The 22,272-nt window shown below is 42.6% G+C and overlaps 5 protein-coding genes across 13 annotated transcripts in view; all 5 read left to right on the top strand.

The window, feature by feature from the left end:
* Positions 1-1,344: 1,344 nt before the first annotated feature.
* LOC124058041 (alpha-1-antitrypsin-like protein CM55-MS) lies at positions 1,345-3,106 on the top strand. Its single transcript, XM_046386871.1, has 5 exons — positions 1,345-1,996; positions 2,112-2,182; positions 2,304-2,497; positions 2,609-2,756; positions 2,849-3,106. The coding sequence occupies exons 1-5, from the start codon at positions 1,351-1,353 to the stop codon at positions 3,041-3,043; spliced, it is 1,254 nt and encodes a 417-aa protein (XP_046242827.1). The 5' UTR covers positions 1,345-1,350; the 3' UTR covers positions 3,044-3,106.
* Positions 3,107-4,474: 1,368 nt separating this feature from the next.
* Positions 4,475-6,931, top strand: LOC124058040 (hibernation-specific plasma protein HP-55-like). The gene is made up of 6 exons (XM_046386870.1): positions 4,475-4,502; positions 5,177-5,828; positions 5,935-6,005; positions 6,120-6,313; positions 6,441-6,588; positions 6,676-6,931. Exons 2-6 carry the CDS (start codon positions 5,183-5,185, stop codon positions 6,868-6,870), a joined length of 1,254 nt encoding a protein of 417 aa, XP_046242826.1. The 5' UTR covers positions 4,475-4,502; positions 5,177-5,182; the 3' UTR covers positions 6,871-6,931.
* A 427-nt stretch (positions 6,932-7,358) lies between these two features.
* On the top strand, positions 7,359-11,810 carry carnmt1 (carnosine N-methyltransferase 1). Its single transcript, XM_046386883.1, has 8 exons — positions 7,359-7,524; positions 8,318-8,513; positions 9,066-9,232; positions 9,429-9,569; positions 9,939-10,117; positions 10,463-10,576; positions 10,769-10,872; positions 10,972-11,810. Exons 1-8 carry the CDS (start codon positions 7,388-7,390, stop codon positions 11,164-11,166), a joined length of 1,233 nt encoding a protein of 410 aa, XP_046242839.1. The 5' UTR covers positions 7,359-7,387; the 3' UTR covers positions 11,167-11,810.
* Positions 11,811-12,175: 365 nt separating this feature from the next.
* wu:fa19b12 (uncharacterized protein LOC560551 homolog) lies at positions 12,176-14,659 on the top strand. Its single transcript, XM_046386884.1, has 2 exons — positions 12,176-12,730; positions 13,026-14,659. Exons 1-2 carry the CDS (start codon positions 12,341-12,343, stop codon positions 13,185-13,187), a joined length of 552 nt encoding a protein of 183 aa, XP_046242840.1. The 5' UTR covers positions 12,176-12,340; the 3' UTR covers positions 13,188-14,659.
* Positions 14,660-14,975: 316 nt separating this feature from the next.
* trpm6 (transient receptor potential cation channel, subfamily M, member 6) overlaps positions 14,976-22,272 on the top strand; it is a 97,897-nt gene continuing 90,600 nt past the window's right edge. For 8 of the 9 annotated variants that reach the window (XR_006843203.1, XR_006843202.1, XR_006843205.1 and 5 more), the window contains exons 1-15: positions 16,155-16,558; positions 16,693-16,772; positions 16,999-17,037; positions 17,515-17,704; positions 17,986-18,199; positions 18,651-18,775; positions 18,939-19,110; positions 19,208-19,382; positions 19,872-19,995; positions 20,082-20,154; positions 20,465-20,565; positions 20,687-20,821; positions 21,391-21,444; positions 21,701-21,835; positions 21,950-22,075. Coding sequence is in view for 5 of the 9 variants with exons in the window: in XM_046386876.1 (XP_046242832.1) it covers positions 16,541-16,558; positions 16,693-16,772; positions 16,999-17,037; positions 17,515-17,704; positions 17,986-18,199; positions 18,651-18,775; positions 18,939-19,110; positions 19,208-19,382; positions 19,872-19,995; positions 20,082-20,154; positions 20,465-20,565; positions 20,687-20,821; positions 21,391-21,444; positions 21,701-21,835; positions 21,950-22,075 (1,761 nt within the window). In the remaining 4 variants the exon portion in view is untranslated. Of the gene's footprint in view, positions 15,401-16,154; positions 16,559-16,692; positions 16,773-16,998; positions 17,038-17,514; positions 17,705-17,985; positions 18,200-18,650; positions 18,776-18,938; positions 19,111-19,207; positions 19,383-19,871; positions 19,996-20,081; positions 20,155-20,464; positions 20,566-20,686; positions 20,822-21,390; positions 21,445-21,700; positions 21,836-21,949; positions 22,076-22,272 lie in introns of those variants that run through there. The other variant, XM_046386880.1, reaches the window with a different exon arrangement.

Here is a 22,272-nt window from a genome sequence, read left to right on the forward strand (position 1 = left end):
CTAATATGTTTGACATGTGTTCCCTTGAGATGTAACCCTGTGTCCTGCACATTTGTTTTGTTAGCATTCAGTTAGCATAACATTAGCTTACAGCTTTGTAACTTGTCACTTGTTTGTGTGTGTCAAGAGCCTCTCTTCATCTGCATTTGTCTTCTTTGTTTAATTTATTCATTTCTGATCCTGAGTGACTGACAACCCACAAACTGTAACAGTGACAGACTAGATATGCTATTCTTCAAGGTCCTTAGGGTGCCTCAATAGTAAAATCTTCTGTAACGATGGGGATGCTTGCATAATGACAGTAAAGACTCTTGAATCAGTAGTGTTGTATGCCATTACGTGGCGCTCTGAGGGAGAGATTTGTCTGTCGTGGGAAAACAAAGCTGAGTTAACCTGAAATAGAGACAGGCTGTTTTGTCAAATGGCACTGATAACTTCACAGTTAGCTTCAACTTTACTGCCGACATTCATGTGGACAGCAAACATAACATTAGATGATAAAAAGCACATTGTGGCTAATGTTAACCTTCATTCAGATCTCTACTAATAAACAAAGAATGATTTATTAATTATTAATACTAGCTAACTTTGCTATTTATTCAGTTAGCTAACATTAGTCTGGCTAAAAAACTGGCAGATGCCCATTTGATGGCAATCTTAAATTGGGAAAATAAGCCTCTAAAATGATGCTAACAAGATTTAAACATCATTACGTTATTTAATCACAACATTGTTTTCCTTACTACTGCAAATTCACTCTAAGTGCTGACAGAAATACTGCTGTCTCTCTGCTGCTTCTCTGGTCTAGCAAATTAAAAAGGTTTCCGTGAAAGATAAAACTTTGAGCTTATCAGCCCTCCCTCGGCTCTACGTTGTTGCGACATATAGGTTTTCATGACACAGTAAAACGTTCAGACACTCAGACACTTAGATTACGCTTCAAAATGAAACACGATCAACTGAGATGCTGGGATTTCATTTGCAGACATTGCAGCAATGTGTATGTACTTACTGGATAAAGTACCCATTAATTAAATGCAACAATCAAATACATGAAATCTTTAAGTATTACTTAGGTTTAATAGTTTCTGTAAAGTTTAACAGTGAAAAAATAAAAAAAAATGCATAATCACTGCATGGATGTTTTTTGATCAACTGTCATCAGATTCTGTTTCAGATGTTGCTAAAACTGTTTCAGAGAGTTGTCAGGAAATGCTTTGTTCATGAAGGAACTCGTTATTCAAAATTAAAGCAACACATTTACTCTGACCTCATAGAAAATCAATATTTGCACTAGCAAACATTATGTAATCTAAATGAATAATCGCAGCACTTTTGTCTTAGTTCACCATGATGAAGGCAGCCCTGGGTATCTGGATCCTGTGGGCGGTGATCTGCACCGGGAGAGGCCATTACTATTTTGGTTATGCCAGAGTGAATGATCATGCAGGCCAAGAAAGTGCAGCTGACAGCAGCCACAACAGCGTCTCATTGGTGACTGCAGCAAACAAAGAGTTTGCCTTCCGTCTGTACAGGAAGTTAGCAGCTCATGCCGACTCACAAGGCAAGAACATCTTCTTCTCCCCTGTTAGTGTGTCTGTTGCCTTGGCTGCTTTGTCCGTAGGAGCACGAGAGGAGACCCACCGGCAGCTTTTCAGTGGTCTGGGTTTCAACAACACCCTACTGACCCAGTCAGATGTAGATCAGGTGTTTAAGATCCTCCTCCAAAGGGCAAACAAGACATCTAATGAAGACCTCAGTGAGGGGACGGCTGTATTTGTGGACAACCGCTTCAAGCCACGACCTGAGTTCCTGGAGACCTTGAAGCAGTCCTACTTTGCAGAGGGGTTCAATTTTGACTTCACCAAAACCACAGACAGTGCCAATACCATCAATAAGTACGTGGAGGAGAAGACCAATGGAAAGATAGACAAGCTGGTCGACAGCCTGGATCCAAGCACAGTCATGTATCTCATCAGCTACATCTACTTCAAAGGTAAAAGGCTCCCTGAGATGAGATCCGGTTTGTTCTTTGCTTGCTCATTGTTAGGTCATGCCCGTCAGTTTGCTGTATCAACCATAAGTTGATACTGCTTATCGTCATCAAACAGGAAAGTGGGCAACTCCATTTGATCCGAGGCTCACCTGGCCGGACATATTCATGGTGGATGATTACACCAAGGTTCAGAGTTTCTTAATTTATTTGATAAGGATTGGAGTCACAATAATTATGCATCACTGTGAGTCCTTCATACTTCATACATGTGAAAAGGGACTTTCATGTTTAAATTATCATCTTCCAGGTTCCAGTCCAGATGATGAATATGGAGAAGCGCTTTTATGCCTATTATGACCCTATGATTCAGACATCAGTCCTCCACCTGCCCTTGGACAGCTGCTACTCCATGCTTCTGATGTTGCCCAACAATATGGCAACACTGGAGAATGTCATTAGCCCAGATTTTGTCAGCAAATGGTTGAGGTTAATGGAGTGCAGGTTGGGAAAATCTAAAATCCTCCTAAAATTATTGGTTTTAAATATGGAAGATTTTACAGAATTTTAAATGGCTCCTCTTGTATCTTTGTCTATTTCCCAACTTTATTTCAGAACAATTTACGTTTCTCTTCCAAAATTCTCCATCAAGACTTTGTACTCACTGAAGGATGTGTTGACTGAAATGGGAATGACAGACATGTTTGGTGATCGTGCAGATTTGAGTGGCATTGCAGAGGGGCAAAACCTGGCCGTCTCAGAGGTAAAGATAGAATATGTTAATGCACACACATGCAGTATTTCCTTCCTTATATTCCATCCATCATTCACCTCACTGCCTCTATTGCTCCATAGGTTGTGCACCAAGCTGCCCTGGATGTCGATGAGGTTGGAGTCACTGCTGCAGCTGCTACAGGGATCGGCATCATGGTTACATCTTCCTTCTACACCCCTATTTTGCAGTTCAATCATCCCTTTATGGTCATCATCACTGAAAGCAACACAAAAAACATCCTCTTCATGGGAAAGATCATCAACCCAAACGTCTGATGTAACAAACACTTTGTTTTTACAGCTGTTGCATCACCTATTAAACATTCAGATATTTTGTTATTGAGTGTGTTTTAATGTTTTAACAGTTTTGATGGTTGTTTTCTATTGAGTTTTATTCTAAAATAACACAGGGATCGGAAGCATTGGACAACAGATAAAATTAGCATTCAACCTCTTAATTGCTAACATTTCCAGTTAAGATAAGATAAGATAATCCTTTATTAGTCCCATTACTGGGAAATTACAGTTGGTTATGCAAATAGAAAAGAAAAGAAGTACATTCATTTCGAAATATCATCACACATCTTGGACACATTTATTTAAGCTCTAAAAAACAGAATGGATGTTATTGACTTGTAACGTAACATTAATAATGTCTTCACCAAACATAAGAAATATGTTGCTTTGCCTTGAGAAACAGCCCAACGTTCCTCTGGATTTTCAGTATCCATTTACTGATCAGTCGAGAATCAATGAAATGATAACGATTTGTCAGATTGCCTATGTTCACGCAAAGTGAAACCTGGAACACAGTGGAAATGATCCTTTTGCTAACTGCATTTGACCCTCTAAATCAGAACATTACGTCATTAGAAAATGGCCGCCATGTGTACGGTCTGCCTAGCTGTGGAATTAATAAATCCTGAGAAGAAGAAGTTTGCAAGGAGAGGCAGCGCATGGAGTCAATAAAAGAATAATACACCTCCTTTAGTAGGAGAGCAGGCTGGAAGGGCAACATTTCTGCAGAATAATTGATGCTTTTAGAATTTATAGATACAATACAAATGCTTAAAATAAAGTTAGCAAGGCAACCAAAGTTTGTGTCAATAGACAATGTTATTAACAAATAACAGTAACAGGAGATAGACAACTTGTTTTGGTGAGAAAAGTACTTACTGAGTCATCTTTAACTTGTGTAAACTACAGCTCTGCTATGTGAGTTTCCACTGAGGGAAGGCGTGAAAGCGTGTCTCAGGTTTCTTAAAATGTGCTGATTTCTGTGTCTGAAATTGTCTTGTAAACATCAATCCATCCCTATGAAATATATCAGGAAACATAGAGATGATGTGTTTTGCAGACACAGTACAGAAAAGCAGGCTGGTCTGTCCATGCATGGAGTCACCCACATCCTGAATGCAGCTCACAGTAAATGGAGAGTAGGTGAACCTCACCTACATCGACACAGAGGCTCAGGGCAAATGTCTGGTGGTCAGTTTTCTCATGAATGCGACTTTCGTATAAACACTGACAGTGTGAGTTTTTGCCTTTACCCTGTGCACTCAGCATGATGCTATGCTAAGACAGTAATCATTACACAGAACAAATGCAGTGACCGAGCAAATAAGAGATTGAGATAGAGGATAAACAAAGACAAAGTTCAGGTGAGCAGTTTTATAAAAGAGCCATCACCCGTACAGCCTGTGCTTTGCTGGACATTACAGCAAACCAGGAGAAGGTAAGCAAAGCTTTAAAGAGCTCAGATGAAATGTTTAACAATATGGTCTTAAGTCGAAGGACTCGGCTAACAGTTAAGAGCTATGTTTGACATCTTGGTTTTGTTTGAGACGTAACTGTGTATCACACATTTCAAATTTATTACATAGTAGTCAAACGATGAATTACTGTAAAATTTTGATGGCTTTAAAAAACCTCATATCTCATAAAAATCCGGGGTCATTCTGAAATATATCAATCTTACTTAGTGTTTAACAATTCCTGCTAAGTTTAACAGCCAAAAAATCTGTTAATCATGAGGACTGCATGGTTGTGGTTTGATTGATTTCATTAGCAACGATACAATCCATCACTTATCATCAGATCCTGATTCAAATGTTCTGTGTTGGTGCATGGACATAATTAACATCACTGTCTCTAAATTAACCCCGCCAACGTCAAACCAGTGAAAATAATGTGAAAATAACCAAAACTGATCCAAAGAATTGGCAGAAAATACTTTGTACCTGAAGGAGCTCATCGCTGAATGAATTGATGATTTGATAATTTGAAAACTGCTTTTCAGGGCCTTTAAAGCAATACATTCACTGTAACTTTTAAGAAAATCAATATTTGCAATAGCAAACATTGCATAACCCAAATGAACATCACTGCACTTTTGAACTTTCATCTTAGTTCACCATGATGAAGGCAGCCCTGGGTATCTGGATCCTATCGGCAGTGATCTGCGTAGGAAGAGGTCATCACCATGCCGGTCATGCCAGCGTCGAAGATCATGCAGGCCAAGAAACTGCAGCTGACAGCAGCCACAACAGCGTCTCACTGGTGACTGCAGCAAACAAAGAGTTTGCCTTCCGTCTGTACAGGAAGTTAGCAGCTCATGCCGACTCACAAGGCAAGAACATCTTCTTCTCCCCTGTTAGTGTGTCTGTTGCCTTGGCTGCTTTGTCCGTAGGAGCACGAGAGGAGACCCACCGGCAGCTTTTCAGTGGTCTGGGTTTCAACAACACCCTACTGACCCAGTCAGATGTAGATCAGGTGTTTAAGATCCTCCTCCAAAGGGCAAACAAGACATCTAATGAAGACCTCAGTGAGGGGACGGCTGTATTTGTGGACAACCGCTTCAAGCCACGACCTGAGTTCCTGGAGACCTTGAAGCAGTCCTACTTTGCAGAGGGGTTCAATGTTGACTTCACCAAAACCACAGACAGTGCCAATACCATCAATAAGTACGTGGAGGAGAAGACCAATGGAAAGATAGACAAGCTGGTCGACAACCTGGATCCAAGCACAGTCATGTATCTCATCAGCTACATCTACTTCAAAGGTAAAAGGCTCCCTGAGATGAGATCCGATTTTCCAAAAAGCACATTTTCCGTTTTTATGTATCAAACATAAGCTGTGTTTTGATTCTGCTCATCCTCATCAAACAGGAAAGTGGGCAACTCCATTTGACCCAAAGCTCACTAAGGAGGACATGTTCAGGGTGGATGGCAACACAAAGGTTCAAAGTTGCTTCATTAATTCAGAATAGATTGGAGATACAATAATTATGCATCTTCATGCATCTTCTTACAGTACAATTATGGGACTTCATGTTTAAGTTAACATCTTCCAGGTTCCAGTCCAGATGATGAATATGGAGGAGCGTGTTGATACGTATTATGATCAGGCAATTAACACAACGGTCCTCCACCTGCCCTTCAACAACTCCTACTCCATGCTGCTGATGTTGCCCGATGATATGGCAACACTGGAGAACACCATCTGCCCAGGTCATGTCACCAAATGGTTGAAGTGGATGAAGTCCAGGTTGGGGAATCTAAAATCACCCTTAAATTCTTGATGTTTAATATGGATGTTTTGAAAATGTTTAAACTACTCAACTTTTTCCTGTCAGATCAGTCACTGTGTGTCTATTTACCAATTTTTCTTTTAGGACATACGATATATTTGTTCCAAAGTTCTCCATCAAGACTTCCTACACCCTGGACAGTGTGTTGACTGAAATGGGAATGACAGACATGTTTGGTGATCGTGCAGATTTGAGTGGCATTGCAGAGGGGCAAAAACTGACAGTCTCAGAGGTAAAGATAGAGTATGTTATAGCACACATGCACTATTTTCCTTATATTCCACCCATCATTCACCTCACTGCCTCTATTGCTCCATAGGTTGTGCACCAAGCTGCCCTGGATGTCGATGAAGCCGGAGCCACCGCTGCAGCTGCTACAGGGATCGGGATCACACTTTTGTCCTTCCGCCACATCCCTATCATGAGGTTCGATCGTCCCTTTATGGTCATCGTCACTGAACACAACACAAAAGACATCCTCTTTATGGGAAAGATTGTCAACCCAAACATCTGATGTAACAAACACTTTTTTACTAAAGTGCAGCTTGCATCACCTATAAAACACTCAGAAAACATTTGTCCTGTGGTCTTTCTTCATTACTGAATATGTTTTAATGTCTGAACAGTTTTAATGTTGTTGTATGTTTGTTTGGCAAAATGGTGCAATTATAAAACATTATCAAAAAGAATCAAAATAATAGAGATAATCTTTTAAAGCAAATGCATGAAATTCAGAGACTGTAGAGCTATAACAGTTTTATATGTTTTAGCCCAACAGCTACATATACTGTATATTATAATCTACTGAAGTGTATACTTTCTAATTACGTATAATATTAACGTAATCAACAGTGACTCGGGTCATATTATTTTGTGCATCCGTTTGTTTGCCTTCGACTAACTGCATTCCAATAATTTGCCTGTAGATGGCAGCAACACACTCTTTGGAGTCTGCTCTTCCTGAATCAACAAATCTCAAGAAGAAGAAATTTGTCGCGATTTGATTGGATAGCTCCAGATTTGTTTTAGACATGGCCGAAACAGCAAGAGAAGGACCGCAAGGTGGACCGTATTTTCACAAAGAGAGAATTAAATACAGCCCCGAGGAGGAGGCCAGGCTGGAAAGGGAGCATTTCTGGAGAATAATCGATGCCTTTAGGTTTTACAGGTATAATATCGGTGCTTAAAATAAAATAAGAGCCGGGCGACGTCAGTTTGTGTCAATAGACAATGTCGTTAGCAAATAAGCAAAGGACAGTTAACTCGTTCTGGAGGGAAGATCACACACTGAGGTAGTTCAACGTTATTCAGACATTCGCTAGTGCTTCCCACCGTTACTTAACTTGAATTTAAGCAGCGCCCTGTGGCAGTTATTTATTAATCATGTGTCTTGAGCCCAACTCGCACCACTTCTACTCCATGATTGACTTTCTCCAACACTTAGAACAAACAAACTTAGAGAGAAACGCTGTCACATAAGTTAGCAGCCTTATTTGAAGACAATAATATAAGAGGCATTTGGACCAGTGTGTGTGAAACCCCCAAATCGATCCTCAGGTTTGTAACTCGTATGATAATCAGATTTGCTGGCCGATATATACACCAAGAAATCAAATAATTATGCACGATATTGTTTTCATTTGAAGACTTTTTATGCCACTGATATGATGATAATAGCATAGTAATGCAAAGTATAATATTTCAAGTAGCAGTGCGAAAAATACATTTGAACTATCTTAAATAGATAAAACAATAATATAAACAATAAAACCACCCAACAAAAACAGTTACTAAAATATGAATAATATGGGACATGGGTATTGTCCTTCCTTTCTCAACAGTCGATGTAAGCCAGTTGAGCTTTTGCCACTTTAAGTTGATATGTAAGATGAATTGATAACATAATTATTGCGACAGGCTAAGTGACAGCTGACATGAACCCTTGTGTCTCTTCTGTTCAGAGTTCATGTCGAGGAGCAGGTTAAGCGTGCCAAGCTTCAGTTTCGGAGTCTGCCACAGCACCACCAGGATTTGCTGCCAGATGTTTTGTCTAACCTGGCGCGAATCAGCCAGTGTGCAGACTGCAACCAGGAGCTGCTGCAGGCCATTGTTCACAACAGCCTCCACATGTTTGAGAACATTGAATACGGCGAGAGGGTAAGGCTTGACTTAGACCAGGGCCCGATTTCAGAAAGCAGGTTCAGAGGATATCAAAGTATGTTAAGTCTAAAATGAGGGAAGACTCTACAGCCTGTCAAAGCACATACTGGAAGGCATTCATCTCAGGAGTTTGTGTCTTTAGAAACATTGAAATCCCCGTTAGATGCACTATATAAGCAATATGTGTAAGATAAATGTAAAGGTCTGCATTATAATGCATTCATTTTCACTGCTCCACTGCATTTAAATGGCCTCTCTACTGTTTATTTAACCACTGCCGTGGCGAACCATGGTGCTGAAACTCCATGGGTGATGGAGTCCCATCACACAACGTATCTTGCAGTGACCATAGTCGGACTTGATTGAGCTAATTATGGTTGGCTCTACTGGAACCAAAAGTTATTTAAATTTGATTTCTGAAACAGAAAGTCATCTATAGTCCACAGGTAGTCTGCTGTAAACATACAATAGACACACAGGTTGTAGTTTATTTTTTTCATTCACTTAAGGAATTTAGGTAAAGATATTTTATCTTCATCCAACTTCCAGGAGGATCCAAAGAAGTTGCGACCGTCCACTACGTTTGACATGGACAAACTCAAGTCCACCATAAAGCAGTTTGTCAGAGACTGGAGCGAGGTGGGCCGGGCTGAGAGGGACTCCTGCTACCGGCCAATCATCCAAGAGATCCAAAGACTCTTCCCAAGTGACCAATAGTAGGAAACTTATGCTCACTCACCACATGCATGCCAAGAAAACAAAGGACTCAGACACAGAGATATGTGAAGACTAAATGATAGAATCACCTTTCACACGGCTGTGGTCTCAGAACACCTTGTAATAATGCAGATAATATGACTTACCACATGTTTTCTATGTGATATGTGCATTTTGTACATTTTATTATGTCAGTGATGTGTCTAAGGTGAGCGTGCTGGTTCCGGGTGCTGGGCTCGGCCGGCTTGCCTGGGAAATCGCTCGGCTCGGCTACATTTGCCAAGGCAACGAATGGAGCTTCTTCATGCTCTTCTCTTCAAACTTTGTTCTCAATAGGTAAATCATGCTATGCTATGCTATGTACCTCTGTCTGTGTACCCCCCCTCGCTCTCTGTTGTTGTGATTTGGTGCTATATGACGACATAATTTGAAAAAATTGAATTGAATTACACACTGACACCACACCATCACTCTTGTAACACCCAGGCACTCTCACCTTCTGTACATTCATGCAGGATATCTCAGCTCGCTTGAGGTAGAACTGTCTATCAGTCATGCTTAACTCTACAAGTATGTGTCGCTGATCACAAATGAAGTCAGAACACATAATTCGCATGTTGGGCACTACATTTCTGGCGTCATGCTTCGCAGAGTATCGCTTCCGTCCCTCCGCCTGTAGTAATACATTTTGACTGCTCCATACAGGTGTGAACAGGTGAACTCGCTGACCCTGTACCCCTGGATCCACCAGTTCAGCAACAACAAGAAATTCTCCGACCAAACGCGACCAATCAGGTTCCCCGATGTCAACCCTCAGAGCTTACCACAGAATGCAGACTTCTCCATGGTGGCAGGAGACTTTGTGGAAGTCTACAGTGACTCAGGTTAGTGAAAGCTGTGTGGATCTTGCACCTTTGCTGTGTCCCTGATTTAGTTTGCAGTCAAAACACCCGCAAGGCAAATGAGCTAATGAGGACTTCAGTCAACTTTGTGTTTACCTCAACCCCTCCAGCAATCTTCCCTGAAAGAATTAACCGTTTGGTCCCCAAAATATGCTTTGAGGAAGAAGCTCACGCGGGACCAGCTACAGTTTAGTTTTGATGCTCTCCACGTTGATTCAGTCAGCTCAGATTGTGCCCAAAACAGCTTGCTATCACAGAGAAAATTTGTTTGTGCAGCTTTTGTAACGTCAATCAATCACGTTACAATATACTGTCTGTTTCTGTCAGATTCCTGGGACTGTGTGGCTACCTGCTTCTTCATCGACACAGCTCACAATGTCATCGAGTATGTGGAGACTATCTGGAAGATTCTTAAGCCTGGTGGAGTGTGGATCAACTTGGGTGAGTCAGCTTTTGTAAAGCAGACGAATACATGACCATGAAGCTGTAAGGACTACAGCAGTAATTTACTATACGTTGTCAGTTTTCCAGCCAGGTCTGTCAGGTTGATGTATGATCAGACGTCAGTGTGTCAGACTACAGTTTTTTATAAGTAAGCTTATCTCAGAATTTGAACATTTTATGCTCCTTCAGGCCCACTGCTGTACCACTTTGAGAACATGGCCAACGAGCTCTCAGTTGAACTTTGCTACGAAGACATTCGAAAGGCGATCGTTAAGTTCGGCTTCCAAATAGAGGTGTGCCACTTTAATTTACTGATATTTAAAAATCGTGTTTGTGAAAGGTCTTAGAGCTCCTGTCCCAGTCATAAAACAGCATCTGTGTTCCTCCTGCAGCTGGAGAAGGAGTCGGTTCAGACCACCTACACGGAAAACGACCGCTCCATGTTGAGATACGTTTACGACTGCATCTTCTTTGTGGCGCGTAAGCCCGCAGATCTGTACTCTAACGGCCAAGAAGATGACCAACAACAGAGTTTTCCGCCGGCCGCTAAGTCACCACGGTGGGAAGATGCCGACAGCCTGACGTGACAGGAAGTACTCACACATAAACAATGAACTCAGAGGACTAAGTGAAGATCAGACACACAAGAAGAAAATGTACACAGCAGGAAAAAAATCAGTGCACATAAATTTTCTTTTCATCACATGTATACGTATTTTTATGTTTCATCTCATGGAGGTGAAACATAAAATCTGTCGGGGCCCCGTTTTCCTGGGACAGTGAAGCAGCTGAGTATGGCTCAGATTTTAGAATGTAATATGAAATATTGCAGTACTGCGTTATGAGTATCAGATGAGAAACTTCTGAGTATTTATGCCCAGGTTTGAGAAGAGCCGATCACGCTCTGTTGCTGCTTTGTTTTAGTGGTTTGTGTGTCAGCTGCAAGAGTAGATTTCTTTTAACCGCGGTTTTACTAATCCTCATGTCTGCTGACTTTAACTGCCTGATGATTTGCTTTAGAAATCTATTTATTTTTTTGCAAGTATGGTGCCAGTAAGTATGTTTACTATTATTACTATTTGTCTTTGTTATCAGCCAACACTGAAAATACAAGCAAAACGCGTTTCAGCTTTTTAGGAGTAACTTGTTTTAAAGATGGAGACGATTTTCATCGACTTCTCTGGTTTCTAATCACACTTTTCAATAAAGTCACACGTTTTAAAAAAATATATATTAATGTTTTATATGATTTTAACACCAGTCTAAGAGCACTAAAATGCTCAAGGTCAAATTTAGGTATCCTTTTTGTCTTGCTGAAAAAATCATGATAATGGTGACTTTATTTGTATAGCACCTTTAAAAACAGAGTTTACGAAGGGCCGACGGACTCGATATTCTCCCACCAGAATTTCATGATACTGGCAATTTGGAAGCATGTAAATATTCAACACGATCCGTTTATAAAATCCTGATTAACGCTCTGATTACAGTAATCTGTTGTGGATGAAATAAAACCACGCATCAGCATGAACGCACCCGCCACAGGAAGAGAGGAGCCGATGCTCTGTTCTGATTGGCTGTCAGAGGAGAGGAGGCGATGCTGTACTCTGATTGGTTATCCGGACTGGCTCGCGATTATCCCACTACCGGTGCTGACTGTTTTGTGACGGAGCGTGAGCACATGTCGGGTTAAAAAGCCAGAAGCAGAGCCGAAGTACTGTTTTTGTGGCGCTTATCAGCGTGCGCACGGAGGGGACATCCATGGCGAAGAGGCGCGCCGAGGACGGCCTGCTGCACAGCTCTCCACCCAAGAGATGCTGCCGCTCACTCTGCAGTGTTGACATGCAGCTGGGAAGCATGGTGACCCCGAGCGGGGGCGTGAGCCCGCCGTCCCTGCTGGCGTTACTGGGCAGCCGATCCAGAAAGAGACCGTACTACTTCGAGGAGCCCGCGAAACAAGACGAAGAGGCGCTTTATCGCAAGGCCACACACTGCGACACTAGGAAGCATGCAGCAAATGTTCCGTCGGTGCAGGCTTCTGGAAGTTTCCAGGACCGTCGCAGCTCCTGCAGCGCACCCACAAGCTCCAAGAAACGGCCTCGGGAGGAGTGCGTGGGTCCGGATACGGTTACGCCTAAAGATGATGATAAAGTAAGTTAGTGATACGAGGCAGGAGTCGGCTGTTTTCACGGCCTGCAGATAGTGAAGCTATTTAGACAAAGTGAGTCGATGTAATGACGGTAAATGTCCACTAGATGTCGCACCTTACCCATTCTAAATCCCGCCGTTTTTCCACCTGCCCGCCACGATCTCTCTGTGTGGGGAAAACGTGGCCCTGATTCAGCCCAGGTTTGATTCACCTGCTGTATTCAGTCTAAACTGTTACTGTAAGCCACTTTGAGTGTTTTTTCTCCTGTGCTCAACCCTTCTGTCATTCTCATCTCAGGCTGATGACGACACCAGCACTGAAGACTGGTCTTACAACTCGTTCCAGTACTGGAGGGTCCCCTTACCTGAACTTGACCTTACACTGCTAGAAGACGCCAGTGACGGCTCCCAAAAAGGGGATAAGTCAAAAGTGTCTTCTTCGGATGTCATGGAAACATGAAGGCGATAGGCGTGTTACTCTGCCCCAGCAGCAGCAGGTGAACGCGATGAAACTGTGATGTCTTTCGTCGGACTGACATGTCAAAAGCACATTAAGGCTGCTTGAAATGCATCCAGGTTAGACGCAACGACCCGACGGTGCAGACTCAGATCTCAGAGCCTCGGGTGAGAGTGTAGCGGTGGCGTTCTTACAGCGTGGATCAGAACCTTCCTGTAAACCTCGGCGAAGGGTCGCCCTCACATCCTCCAACTGTTCGTAGTTTCCTTTAAAAGCTGAAAGCGGCTTGTTGTGGAAGGTATTTCAGACGGCCTGATGTACAGCTGTGACTGATGTGCAAACCTCGCATTTCATACATCAGTTTACGTAATATTGTTGAAGACCGCAGGTTGTGAGTCTGCACATAATATTATTATCATCTTAACTGTATTTCAGAGTGTGTTGTATGGTGTACATGTTGTTTATAGAGTGTGTGACTGAGCTGAAAGATGTTGTGAGGGAGGGAAAAAACCCACCAGATTTTAAAAACACTAAATAAGAAGCTTTAGCTTATTTTAAATGAGCTTTTATTACACTTTAATGATGCAGCTTCTTGCCAGTCACAGCGCTGTCACGTCTTCATTGACAGTAGAACAGCTCTTCTCACTCTTGTTTAATTTTATTATATTTTTTTCTTTTTTTTTTGTATTTTAACTTCCAGCCGGTCATGTCTTTCAATTCCTTCTCGGATTCCTTTCAGGATTATTAAAAACCACTGGCCTGAATTTCATGAAAATTTGTGCAGGGGTGTAGCATGGGCTGAGAAAGAACACATTAAATTACTTTTCTCTCCTGTTTACATAGTGAGATGGAGCTTTTGGCTTGGGGGAATAAATGTCACACACGTGTCGAAATCCTTTTAGATGGCCGTAAAGGTCAGCAGGGCTGAAACAGTTAGCTGTAGGAATAGTTTGAGTGCATATCAAAGTCGACATGCACGGCTACCAGTAACCTTCCGGAGCAGCTAGCACATATAGTCGGTCAAACTTAGCACAGAAAGCAGATGTTAGGGAGCAAAGTGTGGCTTCAGGGAGGTTTGTATTGTCATATCATCACATTTTATTTCTCTAACTAAGATTACGGAGACAGAAATACACACACATGTTGTGCAAGAATGACCGGTATTGTTTGTTTGTTTGTTTTCTTTTCATTATGCAGATTAAATTTTGACTCTTAAAAATGACTTCCTTGTGAACAAAAGGTTTTTGATAACAAGCTGCTGTGCTCGTAGTGTTATTTAAAGTGAAGGTCTAATCTGTTTTTCCACAAATGTAGGCGACATTAAGTAGGCCTGTACAGAATATTTCCGGTTTAGAGGTTCAAAACAAGCGTGCAGCTGAGCTGACGAGGCGTGTGTGGGCACACAAAACAATATTTCCACTTATTTACTACAGTTTTTAAACGTGTCCAGATGTGTGTAGTGGCTGAGCACCAGTTTATAAATGCATTTGTCAGGGTCCATCTGATCAACAGGAAAAACTGAAAGAATCAGATGTGTCAAAGCATCTTCAGATTAAGTGTTTTCTCTCACGCGAAGAAGCTACAAAATCTAAAATTACAGAAATATGGCAGGAGACATAAGGATAGCATACTCAAATACAAATTTAATAAATATATAATACATATAATTTAATAGCAGACACACGGGAAAGCATGGAACAGTAACAAGTCAGCTGCTCTGTAAAGGAAGAACGCTTCCCGCAGTGTCCCGGTGCAGCATCTTCACTGGATGCGGTCCGGATGTGGTCCAGGTGAGCCCCATGGACCCTGCTGTCTTTGGGAGCTACTGTATCAACAGATGCTTTGACCCCCACAGCTGGCTTACTGTGAGCGAGGCCTGCTCGAGGCCCACACACACGTGAATCAAATGAGTATCAGCCCCCGGGCCCACACCTCCCTGCCCGTGGACCACGACCAGGGTGACGGCTTGGGGGTGAGGCAATAGCACCTTAACTATTTGTTGAGCGGCTCAGGAGGTGAAAGAGTCCTGAACGTGCTTGAAGGAGGAGGTCACGAACTCCTCAAGGCTTCTTGGAAAGACTCCCTGCCCTTTGGACCCACGGCTGATAAAAGGACAGCCAGTCCTTGTCTCGGAGGAGTCAATGATGCAGAGGTGGGATTTGACTCAAGACTCATGTAGACTCATGTTAGGTTTTTAACTGACGTGTTCAGCCATGGTAAGTTATGTAACCTTATGACTAATAGATACTAACGTTAATGTTGTCGACTGAAGAGGCGGGCTTGTTTCCAGCGCAGGGGGGTGAAAGTTATACCAAGAGCTCAGCTGTTTATTTAAAACTATTTATTAGCTGTCGTTAGCAAACAGCTAATGTTAGCAAAGTTTCGGTGGGATTTCAGCGTAAGCTAACTGACGCGTAACTTAAGCTAAATGTAATGCTGATATGCTAGGTTAATAAAAACATTTATATCTGCTGGGAGTCTAAATATAGTTCCCGGGCAAACATATTAAATAAATCATTACGTTATATTATTTTGTTTTTTATCACGTACTGTTTAACGTATGTTTAAAATGTTTGGGTGCTTTAATTGCAGTAATTAGATAACTAATGTTAACTAAGCTAACGTTAACCCACTTAATTAACGCTCCTTAATGTAACGTTTCTGGTTAATTAAAAGCGTACAGCTGGATTAGTGGTACTTTATTTTGCTTAACTTTACGCTTAAAAGTCCACAGCATTTCAGCTGACAAAAGTGTGTTTTAGTTTTATAATAGTCACTTTTCACCTAATCAAGAAATTTTGATTTTACATGTTAAAACAAACTACGTTGCTTCTGCGTTTCTCATCAAAACCATCAGTTTTACTGCTGTGGAGCTGATAAGGTTCTTAAAATAGGTTTAAATTGCTTTTTGTGAAAGCTATGAAAGAAATCACATTTTTAAATTAAATTCCCACTTAAAGTAATGTTTCTTGTAGTCATGTGGCAATTCTGTAATTTCTGCTGCAGCACCTGGTAAACTGGTGTGGTTCATTGTCTATGAAGAGGTATCTGTATGGTAAAAACAGTGGAGAGGACGGTTCAGTGTTTACGCTGTCTGAACCCGGGAGGAGCACGTCAGCTCTCAGCCATGTGTGCTAATCTCAGGAAGGGGATGTTTGGATGTTTCCCTCTCACTAAGGCCATTGTTAAATGTGTCTGGGAAGCTGAGCACAGCAGCAGAACGAGCTCCTCTGACAGACCAGGAGAAACGTGAAGAAAAGACCGCTGCGAAGTCCAATGTCTCACATCCTGTCAGGGTTGTTTCAGAGTGCACTGCAGGTTTCTGTGACAGGGAGGGACCTGCTGCCGGCACCGCAATGAGCTTCACCGAGAAGGTCACCGATCCCGTGTTTTCAGGAACAGAGTGTGTTGTTGCTAGAGGACGATGAGTTTTACTGCACAGTTAAGAATGTAGTGTTTAAATGCTCCACTGTTCGCTGTAAGTAAATATTTCCTCTTCTCATTCCAGTCACGAAAGTCTTGGATTGAGGAAACCTTCTTCAAAAGAGAATGCGTGAAGTTTATCCCTTCCTCTCGAGATCTGCACAGGTAAACTGGAATCTGATTGCATTGATGAGCTTCCAGAAAAGTTTTTTTTATGATTCTCAGAAGAAATGCGGGAGCGTTCGTTTAGTGAGTACACAGTGCAATATTAACAGCGGTGGTTGGAAACAACATTTTTCTGAGAGCAAAACTATTTGGCAGTCAGCCCTTTCTTCCAGGAATAGAGACCATGTGGATTCTTTTATAATGTGTTATTTCCTGTTTCTTGCAGATGTATTCCAGTATGTCAAGTGTGCCAGAACTTGATCAGGTATAATCTATGAGTTCTGTGGTTATGTCAGTCTTTACACCATCCTGAATCTCAACACGTTTCCCTTCTACACCCCAGGCCCCGTCCCGTGAAGTGCTTGTTTTACTGTCGGGAAAATTTTTGCGTCACTCTATCCCACACCCTTTATTTTAGCTCTCTTTTTTTTCCCGTCGTGTCTTACTAGTTTTAGTGTATGAGTTTTGTCGGCTGTGTAATGAGTAGATACCCAAGGACAAAGGGAGGTGAAGAGGAAGCGAGGGAGACAGGAAAAAGGGAAGAATTGGGCCAGGTGGAGTCCTGTCAGGTGCCCATGACTCCAATCCAACAACCCTAGCTTGATTTGAGGGTGTTTTGTGAACAAATACCTTCTTTTAATGAGCCCAAAAAGAGCAGTAACATGTAAGTGAATGATGTTTCTGTGTCAACACAAAAATCTGCACCTGCTGTGCTCAGTTACATAATCTTTCCATTGTTCAGATGTTGTTGTGGCCGCTTGATGGGGGAGCACTCTTGGCAAGAGTCCCTTCCCCCTGCAACGCTTTGTCCTGGCCCTGGACAGGATGTGGAAGAGGACTGGTCCATAGAGCTCCACACCAAAGCCAGTCCCACCAATGCCTATGGGACCATCGACTTTCAGGACACGGCCACACGCGTGTGCCGGGCAAAGGTCAGTGAGTCTGCTAACTGTACAGGCCCTGTCTTTGTAGGCCTGAGAAACCGACGCTTGTTTGCTCAGTCAGCATGCCAGACCTTCATTATGTACAAGTGACTGCTCCACAAATGAAAGTAAATGCTGTACATGAAATTGGCATTAGATGGTTGTATAAACAAGCTTTGGTTTGCTATGATGTAAGATAGTATCTACTTCAAAACAGTCACACTAGCAGTAGCAAAGACCAGCACCAAGAGCCTCTCAGTCCCCAACAGTTCCATGTGTGTCCTGTCCAGTATGTCCGTGTGGCTGTGGACTCAAAGCCGGAGGTGCTGCTCCAGCTGATGCTGAGGGAGTGGCAGATGGAGAGACCCAAGCTACTTCTGAGTGTCCAGGGAGGCTCAGAAAACTTCACCCTGCCTCCTAAAGTCAAGCAGGCCTTCAGCAAAGGGCTAATCACTGCTGCCCTCAGCACAGGGGCGTGGATACTCACTGATGGCATTAATACAGGTAACGTTTGTAAGATCTGTGGGTGTCATTAAAAGAAAACATTTTGCAGATCTTGACATCTCTATAATGCTGGCTGCAAGTGTTGGCATAAATACTGCTGCTTCATTTGTTTACTAGCGGAGTTTGACCTCTCCGATATGGCGGCTGCACAGACGCATAGCTGCGACATACAGCAAGCAATCAGGTGTTATTTCTGTCTTGACAACTGTTAATCTGCTCTGATAAACTCAACGCTTGGCAGGTTTATTGCTGAGGCCTCACGAAAGTGCGGCGTCGAGTGAGAAGTTGTTTGCACACGTTTAATAAAATGAGATGGAATGTGTTTGCAGAAGAATTTGATTGTCACGCAGCAGGATGGTGTGTTTGACTTCTTAAGTCAGCTGAATTCTTTGTTTTGTGCTCTGAATTGTATATGTGCTGTGCATTCAGCTGGTCTTTACCTGCCCTCTAGGTGTGTCTAAGTATGTGGGCGAGGCAGTGAAAACATTCGGGGGCCACGACCTGAGGAAAAGAAACACAGTCGGCATCACGCCATGGGGAGTGATTGACAACAACACAGACCTTATAGGCAGAGACGTGAGTCCTAAAATCTTATTTATTGTTTTTTTTGTTTTTTTTTTAACTTTCAACTAGAAGGTCTGCAGAAACCAGAAGATCTGAGTTATCATGACATGAGTGTAAATATTCCCAGAATGTTGTTGGCTCCTGGTTGACATGACATTTGCTCAACGTGATTCAGGTGTTCAGGCCCTACCAGCCCCTGGGGAACCCGCTAAGCAAGAGGGCCTGTCTTAATGGTTTCCACTCCCACTTCCTGTTGGTGGACGATGGAACGCTGGGAAAACACGGCTGTCAGCAAGGCCTGAGGAAGAAGCTGGAGAAACACATCCAGCTACAGAAGATACACCCCCGTGAGCCAGCGTGTGTGCGCGTATTTTGTGTAATGCATACAGGAAGTGAAAAAAAGCATAGGGGGTTTGATATTCGCATCTGCTTCCTTCTCTGCAGGACTGAACCAAGGAGTGCCGGTGGTGTGTGTGGTGGTGGAGGGAGGTCCTGCCATTGTGTCCACAGTGCTGGAATATGTTAGCAATGTGCCCCCCGTGCCGGTGTTTGTGTTTGAGGGGTCGGGCAGGGCTGCTGACCTGCTCGCCGTCTTACACAAACAGACTGCTGTTGAAAGGTATGTCTGCTCACCTGCCTGCTCACCTTCATGGATCCACTGTGGTCATAAGAAAAATAAGAAGAATAAAACAAGTTCCAAAGCACTTAAAATGCAATCGATAAACGATAACAGGCAAAGATAAAAGATAATTAAACAAACTCTAAAACTGCCCAAAGCTTAAAATAGTGTTTTAAAAGTGTTGGCTGAATAGAAAAGGTCCAGTCACTTTTAGTTTTAAACTTTGATCAAGGAATGACCAGGAGTGACCAACCAGAAGATCTCAGGTTGCACTTCTGTCTGTTAACAGGTCAGAGGATTTACTACATCAATTTCAAAACACACCAGGAGCCAATAAAATGATTTTAAAACTCTCTCCTTGGTCCTGTTTATTATTGTGGCTGTTACCGGGGTTTTGCTGTGTGAGGCTGTGTGGAGTGAGACTCCATGTTAGGTTTAACAGTGGTGTTAGAGAGGCTGTTTAATGGGCAGCATCCCTACATTTTGTAGGCAGCTGGAAGCTGACATTAAAGAGGACTTCCTCGTCAGGATCGAACATGTGTTTGCAGTAGAGAGAGCAGAAGCCTCTGAGCTCTACAGTCTCCTCCTGCAGTGTATGGATCACAGAGAGTCTGTAAGTAAAACACCATTTGGGATTATGTGTGTTGTGATTTAACACATAAACTTCTCACACTGCTTCAATGTGTCTTTGAACAACAGATAACCATCTTTGACTCAGAGTCAGAGGACCACATGGCTCCCGATGCAGCCATTTTGACAACTACGCTCAAAGGTACTTATTTTTCTCCTGGTTTTATACTGCAGTTATTTTGACATGTCATAGCAGGAAAAGTGCTAGCATAACTGACAACATTAACAAGTACCCTGTTTGGTCAGTTCAGTTACGCAGGCCGACGCACCAGCAAGGCTTACTGGTGCACTTAAATTGAACCGTAATCATTAATGTGAGACCTCAACTTTTTCCCACTTTGACAAGTCAAAACGTGAGCCAGGGTTAGGGTTAGGGTTAGAGAAGGCTCTGCTGCAGTCTGGAAACACAGAGTTTGAGTTCTGTTATGTTTTTTGTTCTGCATGATGAACAGGCACGAATGCCAGTCCTGCAGAACAGCTGAGTATGGCACTAGCCTGGGACAGGGCCGACATCGCTCAGAAAGACATCCTGGTGCATGGACAGCACTGGCAGGTAAGACTGAATCGTGACTGAAAGTTCTCATTCTATGATTTCATTGCACACAAGGAATGTTTTACATTCCCAGACTCTCCATAGTTGTTATCTAACCACAATACCCACATGCTGAATGTAGGTGGGTTCCTTGGAGCAGGCCATGCTGGATGCTCTGGTGATGGACCGAGTCAGTTTTGTCAAGCTGTTGATCGACAACGGCATGACTATGAGCCGCTTCCTCACAGTGGATCGCCTCGAGCATCTCTATAACACGGTCAGTGTCACATGCTTACTGTCCAGCTGCTCCACTTTTAATAAATTAAGAAAAGTATAAATGCATTTCTCTGTAGAAACTACTTTCTCCCTGCTTTTGTTTCTCTTGCTGTTCTGTTTTCACTTTTGTCTCCCCTTTGGCTGGCACTTTGCTACACAAACAGAAGAAATTCAATTCTTTTGTTTGTGACTCTTGAAGCACAAATTCCACAAACTGTGGCTTTGATTGAAATCACAGTAATGCACTGTAAGTGTTTTGCACCAATAATCTCAGCGCTTCCTGGTCACTCAGGGTATTTTTCCCAGTTGTTGTTTTTCGGATGCTTTTCAGATCACAAGACTCTTTGTCATCAGCACACCCACACTTGGCTTTCTCCACACTGCCTTCATCTTTTGTGTATTAAAGCCTGTTTACTTATTCATAACTCTGGGATAAGAAGTCCCCCCAAAGAAAGAAGCAAAGGGTCCCGGAGAAGCTGCTGTTTCTGCAGCTGTGTTTAAAAGTAGCAGGTTTTGTTTTTCTGTAATAATAATAATAATAATAATAATAACACACATTCCTCTGCGCAGCCACAGGGGCAGACAGACCGTTTCCTCCACCACCTCGTTGAAGATGTGAAACAGGTGAGCAGTGAGGATGAGAACACCTGTAATCAAAGAAATACTAAGCTACAGCACAGACACTGTGTGCTCTATTGGCTTTTATACAGTCTAGTTGAGCTGCAATTATGTGCACTGTGGGCTTATATAGATACTATTTTTATTTACTGTAGCAGCCATATTTACATTGTATGAGTATTTATTGGGTGGGTATCTGTGTGTGTGTGTGTGTGTGTGTGTGCGTGTGTGTGTGTGTGTGTGTATGTATGTGTGAGAGCAGGCCTCTCTTCCCATGGGTTACCGTCTGTCTCTCATTGACATGGGCCTGGTGATCGAGTACCTTATAGGAGGAGCCTATCGCAGCACCTACACACGGAAAACCTTCAGAGCTGCCTACAGCCGCCTGCAGGACAAAGTGAGCATCGACTTAGAGCCAGAGCAGTTACACGTCTGAGAAAACAAATCCTGACTTGGTTATTTTCTTGTGTGTATCAGTTGTAACCGCATTAACAGATAATGCACTTTCTAGGAAGGTAGACGGGACAGCTCGACCTCCTTGTCTAAACAGAGACGGGGTCTAATACTAAACTCAAGCAGAGGGAGGAGTCTCCAAGACCTGCATTTCTTCAGAACTGCTCAGCCCTACAAACGCAAGGTTGGTGAGGGATTTTTTTTCAACGTGAGTTGTGTGCTGCCTGACAAAAAGTTTCCTTAAATCATTCAAACCTATACCTCAGAACTGACATGATTCAGATATTATTTATATCGTTGCCTGGTCTACATTTAATCACATGTAAGTGCTGTCTGCAGTGGAAACACGAAACAGATCCAGGGCACATCTTAAGGCAGCTT

This window comes from Scatophagus argus, chromosome 4, assembly GCF_020382885.2.
Source record: "Scatophagus argus isolate fScaArg1 chromosome 4, fScaArg1.pri, whole genome shotgun sequence".
Lineage (NCBI taxonomy): Eukaryota > Metazoa > Chordata > Actinopteri > Scatophagidae > Scatophagus > Scatophagus argus.

What these genes read in the sequence shown, in the direction of transcription:
- LOC124058041 (XM_046386871.1), top strand. Translation starts at nt 1,351, where the DNA reads ATGATGAAGGCAGCCCTGGGTATCTGGATCCTGTGGGCGGTGATCTGC. An exon ending in CAGCTACATCTACTTCAAAG is followed by an intron (nt 1,997 to 2,111) that starts GTAAAAGGCTCC and finishes GTCATCAAACAG; the next exon opens with GAAAGTGGGCAACTCCATTT. An exon ending in AAAACCTGGCCGTCTCAGAG is followed by an intron (nt 2,757 to 2,848) that starts GTAAAGATAGAA and finishes ATTGCTCCATAG; the next exon opens with GTTGTGCACCAAGCTGCCCT.
- LOC124058040 (XM_046386870.1), top strand. Translation starts at nt 5,183, where the DNA reads ATGATGAAGGCAGCCCTGGGTATCTGGATCCTATCGGCAGTGATCTGC. An exon ending in CAGCTACATCTACTTCAAAG is followed by an intron (nt 5,829 to 5,934) that starts GTAAAAGGCTCC and finishes CTCATCAAACAG; the next exon opens with GAAAGTGGGCAACTCCATTT. An exon ending in GGGTGGATGGCAACACAAAG is followed by an intron (nt 6,006 to 6,119) that starts GTTCAAAGTTGC and finishes AACATCTTCCAG; the next exon opens with GTTCCAGTCCAGATGATGAA.
- carnmt1 (XM_046386883.1), top strand. Translation starts at nt 7,388, where the DNA reads ATGGCCGAAACAGCAAGAGAAGGACCGCAAGGTGGACCGTATTTTCAC. An exon ending in GATGCCTTTAGGTTTTACAG is followed by an intron (nt 7,525 to 8,317) that starts GTATAATATCGG and finishes TCTTCTGTTCAG; the next exon opens with AGTTCATGTCGAGGAGCAGG. An exon ending in CTCTTCCCAAGTGACCAATA is followed by an intron (nt 9,233 to 9,428) that starts GTAGGAAACTTA and finishes TTATTATGTCAG; the next exon opens with TGATGTGTCTAAGGTGAGCG.
- wu:fa19b12 (XM_046386884.1), top strand. Translation starts at nt 12,341, where the DNA reads ATGGCGAAGAGGCGCGCCGAGGACGGCCTGCTGCACAGCTCTCCACCC. An exon ending in CGCCTAAAGATGATGATAAA is followed by an intron (nt 12,731 to 13,025) that starts GTAAGTTAGTGA and finishes TTCTCATCTCAG; the next exon opens with GCTGATGACGACACCAGCAC.